The sequence below is a fragment of the Aquila chrysaetos genome, chromosome 10 (assembly GCF_900496995.4).
Source record: "Aquila chrysaetos chrysaetos chromosome 10, bAquChr1.4, whole genome shotgun sequence".
NCBI classification, from domain to species: Eukaryota; Metazoa; Chordata; class Aves; order Accipitriformes; family Accipitridae; genus Aquila; species Aquila chrysaetos.
In genome coordinates this window covers 12,475,520-12,492,919 of record NC_044013.1, presented here as the reverse complement: position 1 = coordinate 12,492,919, position 17,400 = coordinate 12,475,520, and the positions used below count along the sequence as shown (strand labels likewise).

General features: G+C 50.8%; 1 protein-coding gene across 4 annotated transcripts; it reads left to right on the top strand.

The window, feature by feature from the left end:
* The first annotated feature begins 1,287 nt into the window (after window positions 1-1,287).
* TFRC (transferrin receptor) lies at window positions 1,288-17,400 on the top strand. 4 transcript variants are annotated; one of them, XM_030028120.2, is made up of 19 exons: window positions 1,292-1,358; window positions 2,805-2,878; window positions 4,707-4,920; window positions 5,544-5,766; window positions 5,981-6,124; window positions 6,851-6,947; window positions 7,327-7,449; window positions 8,710-8,805; window positions 8,976-9,115; window positions 9,498-9,667; window positions 9,974-10,093; window positions 10,714-10,799; window positions 10,916-10,979; window positions 11,325-11,392; window positions 11,781-11,848; window positions 12,255-12,336; window positions 13,260-13,481; window positions 13,958-14,098; window positions 14,390-17,400. In XM_030028120.2, the coding sequence occupies exons 2-19, from the start codon at window positions 2,846-2,848 to the stop codon at window positions 14,630-14,632; spliced, it is 2,334 nt and encodes a 777-aa protein (XP_029883980.1). In that variant the 5' UTR covers window positions 1,292-1,358; window positions 2,805-2,845; the 3' UTR covers window positions 14,633-17,400. The 4 variants fall into 4 exon arrangements, with proteins under 4 accessions (XP_029883982.1, XP_029883980.1, XP_029883981.1 ...); XM_030028121.2 differs by having other exon boundaries at window positions 1,343-1,362; XM_041126739.1 differs by lacking the exon at window positions 1,292-1,358 and adding an exon at window positions 2,056-2,437.

Below are 17,400 nucleotides of genomic sequence, written 5' to 3'. Positions count from 1 at the left end.
GGGTGTTTGAGGAGGGCGAGATGTTCTGTGGGGTCCGTGCAGCTGGGGTCTTGATGAGATTAGCCATCAACTGAAAGGAAGTGGAGCAAACATCACAGCCCTCGTAGTCCTCGGGAAGCCGCGGCAGGGAGACACCGTGGCAGAGGGAGCTCCCTTCGCAGCCCCGGCTGGTGCCTGGCCAAGCTGCGAGCCTCAACCCGGCATCACACTGACAACTGGACATAGACTTCCCAATGGCACGGGTGGCTTAAGGGTTCCCTAAATACCCCCCAGTATATTATTTACCATTTTTGCTCTAAACCCACTGAGCTGCCTCCTTACCCATTGCTTCACCTTATGAAGCCTACTGAAAGAAGATGCGTGCTAGAACTTTGTTTCATCAAACGACCGATATGTTCTACCTCTGCTTCAAGTTCCTTAGAAACAAAACAGGGAACCTCACCGCTCTGCACCTGCTGGCTTTCAGAGACCCGAGCTCTGCACACCGGGGAGCTCCCACCGTAGCGTGGGGTCACTCTGTCTGCCCCACGGAGAGGGCTGGGGTGAGGACTAGTTAATTCAGCACTGGAGCAATCTCATGGCACCCACCAAATGGATGCTTTCGCCAGCACAGCCTGGGTGGCCACAGAAACTGCCCTGCGGGCCACAAGCAGCCCGTGGCCTGACATGGGCTGTCTGCGCTTCTTGTGTTTATGCGCCAGTGGGCCTGGCGCTCCTAAAGGCCTGCCACGCTTCTCATCGTGCAAATAAAACAGCAGTCTCAGGTAGCACAGGATGAAGGAAAGGCGCCCTGGGTGCCCCTGCTCGTTCAGATCCGAAACGTTCAGAGCTCAGCAGCCCTGAGCACGCGTGACTTGCTGGGACGCGAAGACGCCGAGCGCTTCCCAAGCCAGAGCGAGTCCTGCGTCTGGTTTGCACCACCCAGGGAGGAAAATGTTTTTTTCCTGCCCTCTTCCCTCAAAACGCTGAGAGGGTGGGAACGATGAATCTGTAACCCGCTCCTCCTTTCGGCCGCCGCGTACCGCGGATAAAAGCATACCCGTCCCGGGAGGAGGTGTGAAACTCACCCCCCTACCTGACAGGCGGCCGTCCCGCTTCCAGCCCTTCCCGTGGGGGATGCTGGAACTCGCATCCACCCGGGGAAACACACGTCGCGGGGCGGACCCCGCGGCGCCGAGGGGAGAAGCGCGGAGCGGCCGCCGGGCGAGAAGCGGCGGTCCTATCGCCCGCGCGCTGGGGCGCCGGCGGCTGCGCCGGTTGGCTGCCGGGCGCGGTGGGCGGGGCGCGGGGAGGGGAGTAGAACGGCGCTGCGGCTGCCGGTGCCGCATTTGGGCCCCGGCCCGGCGAGCAGAGGGGCGGTAGGTGAAGCGGTGGGGCGCGCGCCAGCCGGCCGTGACGGGGCGGGGGGGGGGGCTGCGCTGAGGCGAGGGGAGGCGGCGGAGCGGGGCGCAGGGTCCGCACCGGCGGCACACACAGCGGCGGCAGCCGCAGCCCCGTTTGACGGCGGGGAGGGCGCGCGCGCGCGCATGCACGTGGCCGCGGCGGAGCGTGCCATGGCCGCCTGACCTTGAAGGTGGGTAGAGCCCCGCGGCTCGGGCGGGAATGCGGCCGCAGGCCCGGGCGGAGGAGAGGCCGGCCCTCCGCCGAGGCTTATCTGGCGGCCCGCAGCCGGGCCCTGCCCGCGATACCGGGGCCGCCCAGCCCCTCGCGGGAGGCTGCTCCTACTCTGGGGTTTTTTTTTTTTCCTAACCTCTCTTTCCCTTGTGTTTGAGGAACCGGGAGTTGCTGGCCGCCTCCCGGGCTGCTGCTCGGCGGGAGGAGGGAAGGTCCCTTCCCCGTGAGGCGGCCGGAGCGCGGGCTCTCCGCACCCCCCCGGGCTGGCGGAGGGGGTTCGGGCCGTGAGGGGTGGTGGGCTCGGGGCTGGGGGGGGGGGGGGGGGCCGCGCTCCCGGGCGGCTGGGGAGCATCCCGGGGAGCATCCCTGCCGGGTGCGATGCCCGCAGGCCCTTCGCAAGCCTTCCCTGGCGCTTCCCCTGGGTTAGCTGGTCCGGCTTTTAGGAGACCCTCCGTACGCCCGCCCTGTTGTGCCCTGCCTGCCAGGTGGGAGCCTGGGCCTGGGATTGTCACTTGGAAAAAAGCTTCTCAAGGCTGCTGGGGGTTTGTCCCCACGTGCTCTTGCCCTAAACAAAAGGTGAAATGAGCGGATGGGCACTATTAACCTTTGCTCTCCAAATAAAACCTGCTTATATTGCAGGGCTCCCAGGTGTAAAGCTAATCCACGTGCATCTGAAGACCAGTTCAAAGCCATTTCCTAGTGGCGCTACTTGAGGGCACACTCGAGTTGTGTGCTCCCAACCTAAACGCCTGTCTCAACCCAAGCTGTCTAGTCACTAACTTACAAAGCTTTTTCAAGCATCTCTTTAGGAAGAAATGCTGAAGTAAATCAATTACAGTTTACCTTTCAGATAAGTTTGCTGTCTAGAGAAATCTAAGCTACAAAAGCTACTGAAATGCTTTTGGAGAGTTGCTCTTAGCTGTTCTGTTATACCCACTCCCCCGCTCAATCTCTGGACTCCAATATAGTCGGTTTGTTCATTCAGAACTTATATTTGCAGTGGGAGTATGTGAACTTATAGGTTGCATTCAAGGTTGATGTAGGTTCACCAACATTGTGACTTACATAGAAGCATGCACATAAAATCCATGGGCAAGCATTGCACTAGTGGCAGTGACTGACGACCTTGGATGTCTCATGTAGTGGCAGGGGAACAGCCTGACTTGACTTGTTGTGTTCTGAACTTCTAGGGCTTTGGTCAAGTTGGTGGGCACTCCTCCTCCAGAAGGCAATGGACCATGCCAGAGCGGCAATCTCTAACTTGGTAAGGCACAGTCCCCCTGTGCCGTTTGTCTCTGGGTGGGCTGATGATACCTCAGAAGAAAGGTTTGACAACATCCATGTCAGTATCAGAGAAGATGATGAATCCAAAGCAACGTCAGATGCTGTTGTGTGGGTTGCGAGCCAAACGTCAGCGTAGCTAGCTGGCCGTGATAAGGAGGTGGCTTAAGCAGTTCAGTGCTGGTGGGGTTATCGTTAACTGCTGTCTTGGGTGTCTCAGGAAGCTGATAAGGAGGGGGGGGGAGCCTTGAACAATGTTCCAGGAGGAAGTGCTGCTGAGGAAGCTGATTAAACGCCTATCAGGACAATCAACATGTTCTATTATGTTATTCTGGGGGTGGGAATTCAACCACAAGTCCAGCCTTTGAATGAGACCTGTGCTTTAAACAAATGTGCAGGAGGAGGTAGCACCAAGCTTACTCAGCCAAGCCCGCTGGTCCTAGAGAGCCTGGACTGTGAAATGACCCTAGGCTAGGACTGCAAATGTGATGGTTTGGTCTCTGAACAAGCAGGGAGGATATGTGGGGTTGAGGCATGCCCTCTGCAAAGTGTGAGGGAAGCCAAGCTATCAAGCAGTTGAGTCAGGAGACTGACTGCTTGGATGGACTGCGGTGTTGCCACATTTTCTGAAATGTGAGCAGCCAGCCACTTCATTGCAGGTAGCGTGGGCCAGAATGGAACTGCAGGTCTGAAATGACATTCGTTTAGTTTTGACCAATCAAGCTGAGGTCTGGTGTCTTCACCTCCAGCCACTGACTTGTAGTCTGAGAGTGAGCTGAGAACTGTGGATGAGCTGCTGAGATTGTAACAGGGCTTGGGCGCTTACCACCAGCTGCTTCTCCAGTACAGTGGAGAGGGGCTGCAGGACCGTTGCTCCCAAAACTTCCTCTGGCCTTTTAGCCAGTCTGCTGCCTGTCCCCAGCACAGCTGTGGCCACAGGCAAGTTCAGGGGCTCTAATGGAAGCTGAGTGGTTCTGCTCAGTGCCTGGCTACACCTGGAATTGAATTTAACTCTCTGTAAATCTTAGTGACTGCCCTGTGCATGGGCTGCTGTTCTGTAGATGGTTGGACTGTGTGTTGCAGCCGTTTAGAAAAGTGGGCTCCAGACTGGAAGCTGCTCTGCTTGGGCACTGATAAACACCTGTCAAATGGTTCCAGTCGCTGGTGGATGGAGGAGGTGTATCCTCAACTTTCATGTTAGCTGAGGTAGCAGTATTCCCATGGGTCATCTCTCTTCAGCCTGGCTGCTTTATAATACTCATCGGTAGTGTAATTTAAGAGTAGCCTGGGGCAGTTTAATACAAGATTATCTAGATACTGGATGAGACTATTTACGTCAAAGTGGATGTGGCTCAAGGGCACAACCATGGAGGGGTTGCCTTCCTTTTCCTCTGCCCTGATCAAAGTGCCCTTCCATGCAATTTGCACATGTTCAGGTCAGATCAGTACACTCCTGATTAAGACCAGGAGTTTCTGTTTCAATCACCCTTTGCCGTACGGTCATGTGGGAAATGCCGATGCCATTGGCTGTGTCATATCTGTCACAGAGTCCAAGCTAGACTCTGACCGGTGTGGTTCTGAACTTGCGCAGGGCAAACAGATGCTAAATAGACTCTGGAGCCCCTGAGTGGGTCTGAGTCTGTCTGTTCAAAGCAGCTGGCCTGACTTATTGACAGCCAAATGCTCAGGCTGCGCTGGAGCAATTTCAGATGAACAAGCTGTATGTGGTTTGGAGCATAGGTGCAGCTGGCTGCAGGCACTGTAGGCTGGTGTAGCAAACTCTTCCATCACATGATTGTCTTTCAACACAGTTTGGTGGCGAACCGATGTCGTACACGCGCTTCAGCATTGCCCGGCAAACAGATGGAGACAACAGCCATGTGGAGATGAAGCTGGCAGCTGATGATGAGGAAGGAGGGGAAATTGGGAGACCGGAGCACCTGCATGCCAACATGCCTCCTCCATGGAGGAGAGGCAAGAACCGCTGCTTCCTAGTCATTGCAGCTGTCCTCCTCCTTTTGATTGGTAAGGAAGGGTGGGAGGCAACTGCATGAAGTGAACTCTGGTATTGAGCGTATTTGAGGCTGTTAACATTTGAATCTGTATTGTTTCAGGAGATAATTAAAGAGCCTGGATCTAGGCTGCAGCCTCTTGTCACTAACTCTAAGTATGTCTAGCTCAGACTTATGGTACAGAATTGGCACAAAGAAGTGTGAAGTTTGACAGTGGAACTGTGACTTAGCTAAAGGGCAAACTGATCTGTGTGGCAAGTGTACTGGTTTTCCCTCAATTAACTCTTAACACTTCTCTAGAGATGTGGGTCAACATATCAGTAAAGCCTCCAGTGCTCATCTCTCAAGGGTTTTAACACTGCCACTGACCTAAAGTAAGCATTCTCCTTCCCAAGTGGTGCTGGAGGGACTCTGCCAAGCACAAGATCAGATTTACAGTGTACCTTAAAACATGCCAGCTCACGCAAAATGTCAGGCTGCATATTCCTGTCTGTCCTTAGGTATGCCAGCTTGTCAAAAATGGTGTGAGAGCAGAGATGCATCTTAACCCTGAAGCTGCTTTTAATGCACTTGTATGATGTGGGGCTCGTTTAGTCATCTTTCTGCAGCACAAAGAAATACCTGTTCTGTCTGTAGGGTTTCTGATCGGCTACTTGAGTTATAGTGGACGAATGCAGAAAGCTAGCAGGTGTCTGGATGGAAGTGGCAAGTGTGAGATGACTCCTACCACATCTTACTTAGTGGATGATGATGAAACTGAGGAAGAAGAGGTTCCTGGACCACCTGTCCTTTACTGGCCTGAGCTCAGAACCCTGTTGTCAGATAAGCTGTCAGCCAGACGTCTTGAAGACAACTTGAGGTAACAGTTCCAGAAAGCTTAGCTGCAGCTATGAGAGAGGCACAGCCTGTGAGCAGAACTCAAGCTCCTTTGGAGAACAAGGGCCTTAAAGATGTTGTGGGGTGGCATGTGGTTAAACATGGGCTTAAATGGCCCATCCAACTTGAGTTTGCAGGCTGGAGCACTGCAGTGCAACCTGGTGCTGTAGCCTAAGCTGTACATCTGTTACTTACAGGCAAAGAGCAAGTAAGTCCTCTTTTGAAGCTGGCCAGAGTGAAGATGAGGGCATTGCCAGCTACATTCATGATCAGTTCACCAGCTTCCTCTTGGATGAAGTGTGGAATGATGAGCACTACATCAAGCTGCAGGTCAAAGGCAGGTATGTTAATGAAGAGAAGCAGATCTCTTCCTTACAGCATGGATATCTGTAGTCTTGAGCAAACACATGATTTCTGCTGCAAGCAGTGCTAAAATTGTGAGCCAGTTACACCTCTCCAAAGAAGGCCTCAATTAGCCAAGCCATAGCTGCCCCTGTCTCTTCTCAGGCTTTCTAAATCCAGAGGGTCTGGTAGCAGCCCTCTGGATTTTTTCCTGGGACAGCTGTTTCCTCAAAGCGTGCTTAGGAAGTGGAGAGAAAACAAACTTGAGTAAAAACTCAGCTGAAGGGCAGATTCTCTGTGTCTAAAGCTGCTAGCGTGGACAGCTCTGTCTTGTCACCCAGACAGGTGCCACAGACCTGGCAGTGGCTCCTATAGTAGCTCAGGAGGGTATCAACAGGCATTTTGTTGGCTGACAGCTCATACCCTCACGTCTTTCTTGCCCCTTCATGTCAGGGGAAATGAATTTGCTTAGCTCCTCTTAGGAGAGGACTAAGAGACTTGGAAGCAGAGATTCTTTCTGCTACTTGCCTCAGAAATTAGGCTTTGTTAATGTTCTCTGAACAACCCCAGAGTTTCTTGCATGGAAGTACTGGGATAAGTCTGCCTGTTTCAGGCTCTGCATTGACTTGGTCAGAATTGCTAGGGCGCAGACTGAAATACGGGAGCTAGTTAAATATGGAGTTTATGTATGAAAGAACATAACACTGTCTCTTTACATTTAATAGTAGCAACAACAAAGTGTCTATTCTGGAAAATGGTGAAGAGGAGGAACTGGAGAGTCCCGATGCATACGTGGCATACAGCAAGAGTGGCTCAGTTGTTGTAAGTGACTCCAAGAAAATCCTGGAAATGTGCTTGCACGCTTAACCAGGTGGCAATGTCCAAAATATGTCCCTTCAAGATATGAAGTGTTTAAAGCCCTCCCAAGTTAGAGAGCTGCGGGGGGTGGTGGGGAGAGGAGTGGGCCCACATAGTTTTATTACTTCAACAAGATGCAGAAGTAACTGTTTAAACTTCTTAGCTGTGGTCCAGACAGGAACCTTGACAGAAGTGCTGCTTCAACAGGCACGTTGTATGTGATCAGAGTTTACATTGCTGAGCTTGAACTCCCTACTGTTAATGTTATTGTGACTCTGTGGGTTGTTTTGGGTATCTTACTGACATAGGACTGCTGCATTTATAACCGGTGTTTCTGTTCCAGGGCAAACCAGTCCATGTGAACTATGGACTCAAAGCTGATTTTCAGAAGCTACAGAAGCAGGGTGTTTCACTGAATGAAACTATAATCATCTTCAGAGCTGGAAAAATAACCCTTGCTGAGAAGGTAAGCAGTCTGTGCCCGAAAGCCTGGCCAAACTTGGCAGCAGGAAGCTATGCTTCCTCCTCTTTGAGGTGCAGAGGTGTGTCTTTGTTCATGTCTCTGGAACTCGTGTATGTAGGCTTGTCCCTGCAGGTCTGGTCTGTCTTGTTTGCGCTAAGCCTCCACGTGCAGGCCTGGACACCAAGACTGAACAGAGCTGGTTACTGTTCGTGGTGGCATTCTTCTTGGCCTGTGGCAGTCTTGCTGGGACAGCCAAGCGTCTGGAGTGATGGAACTGTGAGGCAGAGAGAGGCAGCCTGGGGGCTACAGGTTGCAGAGCTGACTGGTATTGCTAGGTGCAGCAACAGGGCTGCTAGAAGCAGAAGAGCCTTGCCTCCAGAGCACCTCTTGGGGCTGCAGCCAGATACTTTCAAAGCTTGGCTGCAGTATCTCACTTGGGCCCTTGCTGACTGTTCACCTGCACCAAGTGAAGGTGCTGGCACTGCATGCCCAGTCAGCTGCCTTGCATGTTGCTGTAAGGTTCCCTCTGTAGCGAGTAGAACTGAATAGTCAAGTAGCCTAAAGGATCCAAGTCCTTCTGTACACAAGCCTGTTCTAGGTCTGACCCAGAGCTGCCCCTCAGGTGGGTGCTCCTGGGGAGGCTGGGGCATAGGACTCTTTCCAGTCAGACTACCTCTCTGCATCCATCAGACACAGGCAGAGTTGAAAGGTGCTTCCGCAAGACCCCTTGCTCACTCGTTCTCCAATCCCTTTCCCGCTTTTCAAACTGGTGTCTAGCCTTGCAAGAGTGTTTATACTGGTGGCATATCGGAGGCAGCTGGGTTGTAGGTGTATTAAACAGGTACCTGACTAGGCCACTCTGCCTTCATTTTCTGCATGAAGATGAGCCTTCAGTGGCTGCTTATCTTGTCTTGAGACTAACCTAATCTTGGCAAAACAGATGGAGCATGATCAAAATTAAATAACGTCTGTCTTCTAAGCTGCTCTGATGAGCAAGTATGAGCTGGAAGGAATCATAGGATGAGATGGTAACCGTGGAGTGTCCTGGCTGTTCAAAAGGGCGTTAGACACACTCTGCCTGGAATAGTATGGAGCTGCTAGTATTCAGCTTCCTTGTGTGCCTATCGCTGACAGGTAGCTGTTAAAATCTGTTGTGGAGTTGGGCATTCAGGAGCACAACCCTTCACACCATTAGTCCATGTACTTGCCTTAGCTGCCCTTGCTCGCAGTGCAGATGTGCAGTTAACGTTCCTCTTTGCTTAGGTTGCAAACGCCGAAGAAGCAGGAGCAGTTGGTGCCCTTATGTACCTGGACCCCTCCGATTACAAGATGACAGATGCGCTTGCCCCCTTTGGACATGTGAGTATGCAGCTGGCTCCCCTGTTTGTTGTTCTTGTGAACCTTTCTCACTGTGGACTGCAGAGAGCAGCAGTCCTGCAGGCCTCTGGCTCAGCAGTGCTTCATGCCCTTATGTAGATGAAAACTGTTGGGATCCTCTGAGACTTGAGGACTCCTCTTGCTTTTCACAGGCCCACCTTGGAACTGGAGACCCTTTCACCCCAGGCTTCCCTTCTTTCAACCACACCCAGTTCCCACCAGTGGAATCTTCTGGACTACCTCACATTGCTGTTCAGACTATCTCTAGCAAAGCAGTAGGCAAGCTGTTCAGGTAACTGTTTCTCCTGGCTTGCAGGCTAGGCTGTGTGGCCCTCTTGCAGAGGTGAGGATGGTGTTGACATGCTGCGAGCCCAGAGAGCTCTCTGCTGGTCTCTGCTGTGTATCGCAGGAGCACTTAGTGGAACTGGCTGGAGAAATGTTGCTTGTGTCCATGTCTCATGTCTTAAAGACTGAACTTAATCTAGTGTTGGATTCCTCTTGGCCTCTGCATCCTACCTCTCCTTGCATAATTAGTGGTACAGGACTGCAAGCTATTTCCTGAGCAGGTCCTGAACAAGGCTGCACCTGCAGTTGCAGGCTTGCTTTTTTCACAGCATAGCTAAATGAGGTCAGAGCTAGATAGCGAGTTCAAAGGATCTCTCTTTTTCCCTCAGGAGAATGGATGGAGAAAATTGCCTTCTGGAGTGGAATAGTGGGGTCCTGGGATGTAAGGTGATGCTGAGCAGCACAAGCAACATGACAGTGAAACTGAGTGTGAACAACGTTATGGTGGACAGGAAGATTCTGAACATCTTTGGTGCTATCAAGGGTTTTGAAGAACCAGGTAACAGCAACTGCCTTGTGGCTCAGTCTTGAGGGGAACCTTTCCTTTTCTGTGATCATCAGAGCATGACAGCTCCTTCCAGACAGAGACAACCACTTCCTCAGCAGAACCAAGACCCTTCCCTAAGGGTCAAGGCAAAAGCTCAACCGTGCTGCCAGGGAAAGGCTAAATGAAAGCAAGCAGTGTGCCAGATTCAGGGGTCAAACTCCACACTCTGTCCTAGTATAAAAGCTCAAAGCTGCTTTTCTGATAAATGGTGTTTGCAACCTGAAGCTCGCAGCTCAGATCTTGATGTCTCCTTTATAGATCGGTATGTTGTGATCGGAGCCCAGAGAGACTCCTGGGGCCCAGGAGCGGCCAAGGCTGGTGTTGGAACTGCCATATTGTTGGAACTTGCCTATGTGATCTCAGACATGGTGAAACATGGTAATATTTGTGTGCAAAAGCATGGGGGTGGGAGGTGATGCAGGTTTAGCTCTGTGTGTGTTAACATTGGAGAGCCCAGTTGCAAAATAATCCTTTGGGAAGGCATAGGGAATCTGAGAAAGCTTCCTGAGAAGCTATTACTTGTCCAACATAGACAACTTTTCTGCAGTGAGTACTCACTTCCAAGAGACTGCCTGCTTGTATCTGGTATGGCTTGAATGCAAGATAGTCCTTGGATAACACAGGATGCAAACCTCAAACTTGAGCTGTCTGTTGGGCAGCCAGGCCTGAAGGTGGGAAAACACTGAAGTGGCTGACCAGCTGGAGCGGTGGGGGCTGCATGGTGCCACTTAGTGTGAGTGTTCTTGTCTCCAGGTTTAATTTTGGGCTCAGGCAGCTAAACAAAAGGGGGAAATGCAGGCAGCATGGTTTTCCTACACAGTTCTGCAGTAGTGGGGGGCAGGGTATAGTGTCCGTGCAGCCACTAGCGTGCACATTTGTCTGCAGCAGCCAGAATGCTTCAGCTCTAAGGAGTAGGCGATTCATCAACCCAGGCCCTCAGTGCTAAGCTTACATCTCCATGGGGAAGGGCAGACATCTCAGTGTGTCTCTCTCTGCAGATGGCTACAAACCAAGGCGCAGCATCATCTTTGCTAGCTGGAGCGCGGGAGAGTACGGAGCTGTGGGTGCTACTGAATGGCTGGAGGTACTGTTTCTTTGATAGGCTTCTGCGTGATGACTGCGCAGTTGTGATTTCCTGTTCCTATGGATTAAACATCCTGGTGTTGTACTGCTCATCTTAAAATACTTGTTTTTTTCTAGGGGTACTCCGCCACACTGCATGCCAAAGCCTTCACTTACATTAACTTGGATGCTGCAGTCCTAGGTAACCTGCTACTCTCAAGTTTCTTGAAACTGAGTGGGACCAAAATAGCCTGACAGGCATCCCTTAACCTCCAGGAATGGGGGCTGTGCCAGAGGTTGATGCTGGGTGTTTGGCTGAAGACTGGCATGACTCCATTTATTCTCCTGTTGTCATTGAAGCTGAGAGGTTGCTGCAGCTTGAGCCAGAAGGAGGCAGCTCTGCTAGGTCCCAGTAGACTGTCCTGTGTCTCTTGAAGATCCTTTGGCAACAAGCTGCAGATCAGTTATTGCTCAGTCACAGGGCTGAACAGCTCTAGCAGTAGTGGTTACTTTTGCCAGCATGTCAAACACCCTTTCTTTTTTGCAGGCTTCAACCACATGAAGATTTCTGCTAGCCCGTTGCTGTACACATTGCTGGAGAGAACTATGAAGGGGGTGAGTTGAAGGGTCTTGGGCTAATCAAGGTGACTGGTTTTAAGGAGGAACTGAAAGCAGCCAGGGCTGTGCTGGGTCACATTCCCCAGCTGGCACCTTCTGAGGAGAAAGCTCCTTTTAGGAGAAAGGGCTGAGATACTCTGGAGGGCCCTGTCTGAAGTCAGCTGGGCTCTGGGAATTGCAGTTCAGGCACGCAGAATCTAAAATCAGCAAATGCCACAGTTCAGTGTGAGGTGAATGCCTGTCCCATGTGAACTGTGCCTGTGTGGAGAAAGGTCAGGGGAGCACACCTGAGTCTGGCATCTGCACAGCAATGCAAGCTCTAGGATGGACCTGGAAGCCCAAGCAGGGGTCAGAACAAAGTGCATTGACTGTCATCTCTGTGCAGGTGAAAGACCCAACAAAGGATTCGGGAAGCCTGTATGACAGAGTTGGCTCTGACTGGGTAAAAACAGTGTAAGTATTGTCATCCTGCTCTTTGGGAAAGCAAATCTCTGTAAAGGAACAAACTAAATAGCTTCTGTTCTTTGTGCTGGAGTGTCATATCACTGTCTGGGGTGTGCTCTACCTGCTGCAGGGGGATCAGGCAAGCAAGAACAGTACAACAGTAGCTGTGCTTAGTGCTGCCCCAAGCTGCCTGTAGGCAGCCCAGACACTTTTTTGTAGGGCAGGAACAGCCTTGTACAAAGACCGGTGGCTGGAAATGGACGAGCAGCCATTAGCCCTTGGCGAAGGACTCCTTGCCAAAAGCAGTCTTGTCTGGACAGGGTAGCTCAGTTGGCTCAGAGCTTCAACTCTAGGGCTTGTAGCTTTTCTCCTGGGATGTCCAGTTGGGAACTACTCAATACTTGTCTTTTTGCAGTGTTCCCCTTGGTCTGGATAATGCAGCATTCCCTTTCCTGGCCTACTCAGGAATCCCGGTGGTTTCCTTTGGTTTCTGCAATGTAAGTATTGTCTGCCTGCCTGGTGTACTCATTCTGTGGAAAGTGCTGTAAGGATATCTGCTCTCCAGGATGGCAGAGCAGAAGCTCATTGTCCATGCAAGAGCCTCTCTGGGGGAGGAGATGCAGCCTCTGGACCTGGTGGCTGTGGCAATACTTGCTGTGAAGGCTGCTCCTGGGGCATGGTTGGCCTACAGTCTCTGTTCCAGAGTCCTGAACACCCATGTTTTGTTGGGAGAGGGGGCACTTGCTCCTCTGGAGGCTCAGATGTCAATGATTCAGAAGCTAAAAGCACTAAAAAGATGTCAAGCTGTTGTTGCTTCAGTGAAAGACTGTACTACAGCCTGCTGGTCAGCAAGCAAAGTGCGTTGGGGAAATGGTACCGTTGGCCAGAGCAAGTACTGACTTGGGCTGTTCAGGTCTGCTGCTGCAGCTTGGGGCTGGCAAAAATGGTATCAGCCAAGCAGCCTGCTCTGTTGCTGCAGGCGTGCAGCTGGGACCCTTTCTGCTAACAGCTTCCTCTGCTTGTGAATGCTTGGATTTTGTTAGCATCAGACTTGTTCCACAAAAAACCTTGAGTTATCCTGCCCAGAAGGGTTGGAGAGTGCTGCCGGCTTGTACCAAACTGAGTGCTGGGGTTTGCCTGCCTGCACTTCTGCAGTGAACTCAGAGGGGGAAAAGGTCTATATGTCTTCAGGTCTAACAAACCCACAGAGCATCCTGCTGATCACTGGAAATTGTGAGGGATGAGTTGCAGGAGCTCCATTCCCTTCCCCTGTGCTTTGAAGTTTTGCCACTCAAGTCTTGCTACTTAGCAGCATAAAGAGATGGGATGTGGTGGAAATAGCAAGCAAACTGTAGTGGGAGGTGAAAAATCCTAGCTGGAGAAGCACTCTTGCCTAACTTCAATGCTTGCTTTCTTGCAGAAAGAGGAGGAATATTCCTTCTTGGGCACTACTGAGGACACTGTGGAGAACCTGAAGAGGACTGAGAAGTTGTATGCTCTTATGCGTGCTGCTGCAGAAGTTGCCGGACAAATAGCTCTCAGGCTGACCCATGATCATGAGCTCTTCCTGGACTTTGAGAGATACGGTGAAGAATTGCTAGCATTCCAGGAGAAGTTTTTGCCCTACTATCGGGATGTGAAGGTAAGAAAGGCTCCAAGTGGACTGAATCCCTGTAGACTGTTATGGGGCCATGTGCTAATAAGGCTCTGCTGCTATTGGTTACAACAGAGTAGACTTCTTCCTTTGGGCATGAGAGTGTAGCAAGATGTGGCCTAAATCGATGTTTCTTATAGAGCAGTGCAGGCAGAGTAGCTGTGGCAGAGGGATTTAACTAATCTGTCTGTGGTAGGCTCTTAAGGAAATGGATGTGGATGGTTTCTCGTCTGGTTATCATTCACAGCATGGTGCAGCTTTGCATCTCATTTGCACCTCTGCTGAAAGCCTACAAGAAACTGTGGGTGGGGAGAGACATCACTGAGCTCAGTGACCTCAGAAGAGCCTGCCAGGAACTCGCTCTGCTACTTGGTTAAACTGGCAAAAAAAACCCCAACACTTTCTCTTGGTAAGAGAGCGGCAAAAGAAGAAAATCAGGTTTGCTAACAGCTCCTCCCTCACAGGCGCTGGGGCTGACCTTGAACTGGCTGTTTTTTGCCCGTGGTGACTTCCAGCGAGCTACAGATGCACTGAGAAGAGATATCGCAAACAGTGACAGGGAAAACAGGGTCGTCCGCAGAGCCCTGAATGACAGGATCATGAAGGTGGGTATCTGCAACTGGTTTTCCTTTCTTCATGAAGGAGGAGAGTGCTGGCTGGGATGGGTATCTTCCTTAGGAGCCATGGGCACTGTGCAGACCAGTATCTCTTCCGCTTGCTTAGCGTCAACGTGACTGACTTTTGCACTTGCTATCGGGAGAGGGTCTGGCCCTTGCAGAGCTGCTGTGGGAAAGGGCTGGGTGGGGATCAGAGTTTGGGAGCTTGTGATGGGGCAGATTAGGAAAGAAAAACTTGGAAGGTGAAAGTATAACCCTAAATTTGCACCTCTACTCCAGGTGGAGTATGACTTCCTCTCCCCATACCTCTCACCAAAAGATACTCCCTTTCGCCACATCTTCTTCGGCAAAGGCTCCCACACCCTGCAGAGTCTGCTGGAGAACCTGCAGCTGCTGAGAACCAGCAGGGACAGCGTGAACGTGAACATGCTGAAAGAGCAGCTGGCCCTGGTGACCTGGACCATTAAAGGGGCTGCCAATGCCTTAGTGGGTGATATCTGGGATACAGACAATGAATTCTAGACACGGCAAACACCTGGTTAAGGTACAGGATTAGGGAAACCCACTCCCTAACATGGCATTTTTTTTCTGTAGATTTTCTGGCAACAAATCTTTTTTGACCAAATTTGAGCATAAAATTTAAATCTCACCTTGACAAATTCACAGGAGGCAGTTTTAAGGCAGGTACTAAGATTACCATGAAATCTCCTCTGACCAGGCTCCCATCTGACCAGAGTCCAAACCGGTCACGTACAGCTGCTTGTGGGGCTTGCTCTCCATTGTACTTGAGAACTAACAACTCAGGTGACTCCTGAACCGGTACCTTGAGTGGGGAGGTACTTCATCTATTTAGGGTTTTAATTGTTGGCCCCCTAAACCTAGTGACAAAACAGGGAATGGATTCCTCTTACTGCTTGTAATGAGGATCCCTTCTCTGAGAGGGAGCTGCAGAGATCAACCTGTAGTTCAAAAATAAAACAACCTAGTAATAGCCTGCAAGTGCTGGATTATCAGCAAGCTCTGAAGTGCCCGGCCTGCCTTTACTCACAGCAGGGTCCCAATGACATCTTGGAGGCTTGCTTCTGCCGAGGCATGTCTCAATACCCAGGGAAAATGACCCAAAGATTATCTAATGCCCCCTCTATATCCTTAGCTGGCACCTCAGCAAGTCCTGCAGCACTGAGAAATGGCTCTAAACTGGCACTTCAGACCTTGCTGCTCTGCGGCCTTTTGTGAAATCGAGTCTCTTGCTGGCCAAACCCTGTTTGACTGATGCCATTTTGCAGGATGGCTCTTGTTTGGCACTGAGATATTTATTTGTTTATTTATTTATCAGTGACAGCGTTCACTATAAATGGTGTGTTTTTTTATAGAAGATAATTATCGGAAGCAGTGCCTTCCATAATTATGACAGTTATACTGTCGTTTTTGAATAAAGCAGCATCTGCTATTACAATCAAACATGATACTGGAACTTTGCATTTAAAATAATCTAAACAGGCCCCTCAAAAAACAAAAAAAAAGTTTTTGAAAACTAGCGATTAAGCTTTCTGTGGCAAAAACACCCCTTTGGAAGGAACTTGAAGGTGTAAACCTGGAAGCACGTCTCCAGGTTGCACTCCAAAGTGATCCTTGAAATGCTGAAAACCCAGGTGGGAACTCAAATACTAGAAATTTGCCTTCCCTGCGGTGTCTGTGCCCCTCTGTGGGCTTCAGACTCCCTCTTCACACCCCCCTTTCTGGATGCTGTGTGCTCACATGGGGAGCACAGCTTCCTTCCTGGCCCCGGTGGAGGGGCTTGCTGCGTAGCTGTAGCTCCACCTGTGGCAACACACGCAAACTTCTTGTACCTCAGATTAGGCGTTGGCCCGATTTTTTTTAAATGGCAGCTTCCTGCAAACTTCCAGTACTTTATGTATCATGAAACCTAACTGACATTATCGGGAGCAGTGTCTTCCATAATGTGTAAAGAACAAGGTAGTTTTTGCCTACCACAGTGTTATATCGGAGGCAGTGACCTCCATATGTTGCACTATGGGTGTACGTAATTATCGGGGACAGTGTTTCCCATAATTGTTCTATGCTTATCATGCAATGTCATCTGCGAAGCTTGATGGTTAGTATCTAACATGGATCAATTTCCTGCAGTCCTATTTTTTCACTCTCCTGTGGTGATGCAGATACAAACTTTGGTCTGTTATGTACTTCCCTAGACTCTACCTTCTCCGTAGGCTGAACTGTTTCAAATAGCTGTGCTGTCTTGAAGTGGCTTCCTGCCTCCAGTCACAGGACTGGTGCTTGAATGTTTAGTGGAAACTAGGCTAGTTAGACTGTGTGCTCTGTGATTTAGTAAACTTCCTTCAAATCAGTTACAAAGACTTGAGGAATTAAAGGTGAATGTAGGGCTTGGGGCTGACTGCTCTCTGAAGGGCTCTTGGTCACGGCTCTAGATGGGTGTGCGTACTACTTAAGAGGCTGGCCTGCTTTGGCACTGGGGTGATGCTGGTGTGCATGCACGGGAAGCTGCTTGCTCCCCAGGTCTTGCTGAAAACTCCAATCTTGCCTCCTGGGTGTTGTGTGGAGGGGGGGAAATTGGTGGCACCTTTCTCATGGTGCCCCTCTGCTCCCTGACCTGAAGCTGAACACTGCTCCTGTGTGACGCCTGCTAAACTGCACTGCCTGTTCCCAAAAAGCAGCTGGCTGGCTGGCTATCGCCAGCCCTGTACTCTGCAAACAGTTTGATCTGGTGTTTAAACCTAAAGCAAGCGAGTGACCTGAGCCCCAGCAGTAGTCCTTGAGGGAAGGAACATCGTTCAGCTGGAGCAGAGACCTGGGTCTCTATAAGGAAGGGGTGAGGACAAGGCCCCCGCCTAGTTACTGAGCTCAGTACTCACCAACTTGGAGGGCTGGATTTTCATCTGACTCTCTAGAAGCCTGATGCCCTGCCTTGTGCAACATCTTGCTCTTCCTTAACTACCCTGCTGTTTCTGAGGCATGTGTACAGCCCTGTCTGTGCTACTGTTTCCTGGTGACACTTCTCTGGATGGCATTTAAGAGCTGCTGTCTGAGAGTCCTCACTGTAGTGTTTGCATGCATCTTGATGTCAGACTTAATCATGCGCTTTATAGCCAGCAGAGAAAGACGAAGCCTGTCTCCTGCCTAGGCAGCGCAACTGTGACTGCTGGGATGTTGGGATGCCTTGCTCAGTGCTGGCATCTGACTGGTGTGGGGTGCTAAACTCTGTTTCTGGGTTACCTGCTGTCTGCTTGAATAAAGTTTTAAAGCTTGAA

What these genes read in the sequence shown, in the direction of transcription:
- TFRC (XM_030028120.2), top strand. Translation starts at nt 2,846, where the DNA reads ATGGACCATGCCAGAGCGGCAATCTCTAACTTG. An exon ending in CTCAGACATGGTGAAACATG is followed by an intron (nt 10,094 to 10,713) that starts GTAATATTTGTG and finishes CTCTCTCTGCAG; the next exon opens with ATGGCTACAAACCAAGGCGC. An exon ending in TCTGACTGGGTAAAAACAGT is followed by an intron (nt 11,849 to 12,254) that starts GTAAGTATTGTC and finishes GTCTTTTTGCAG; the next exon opens with TGTTCCCCTTGGTCTGGATA.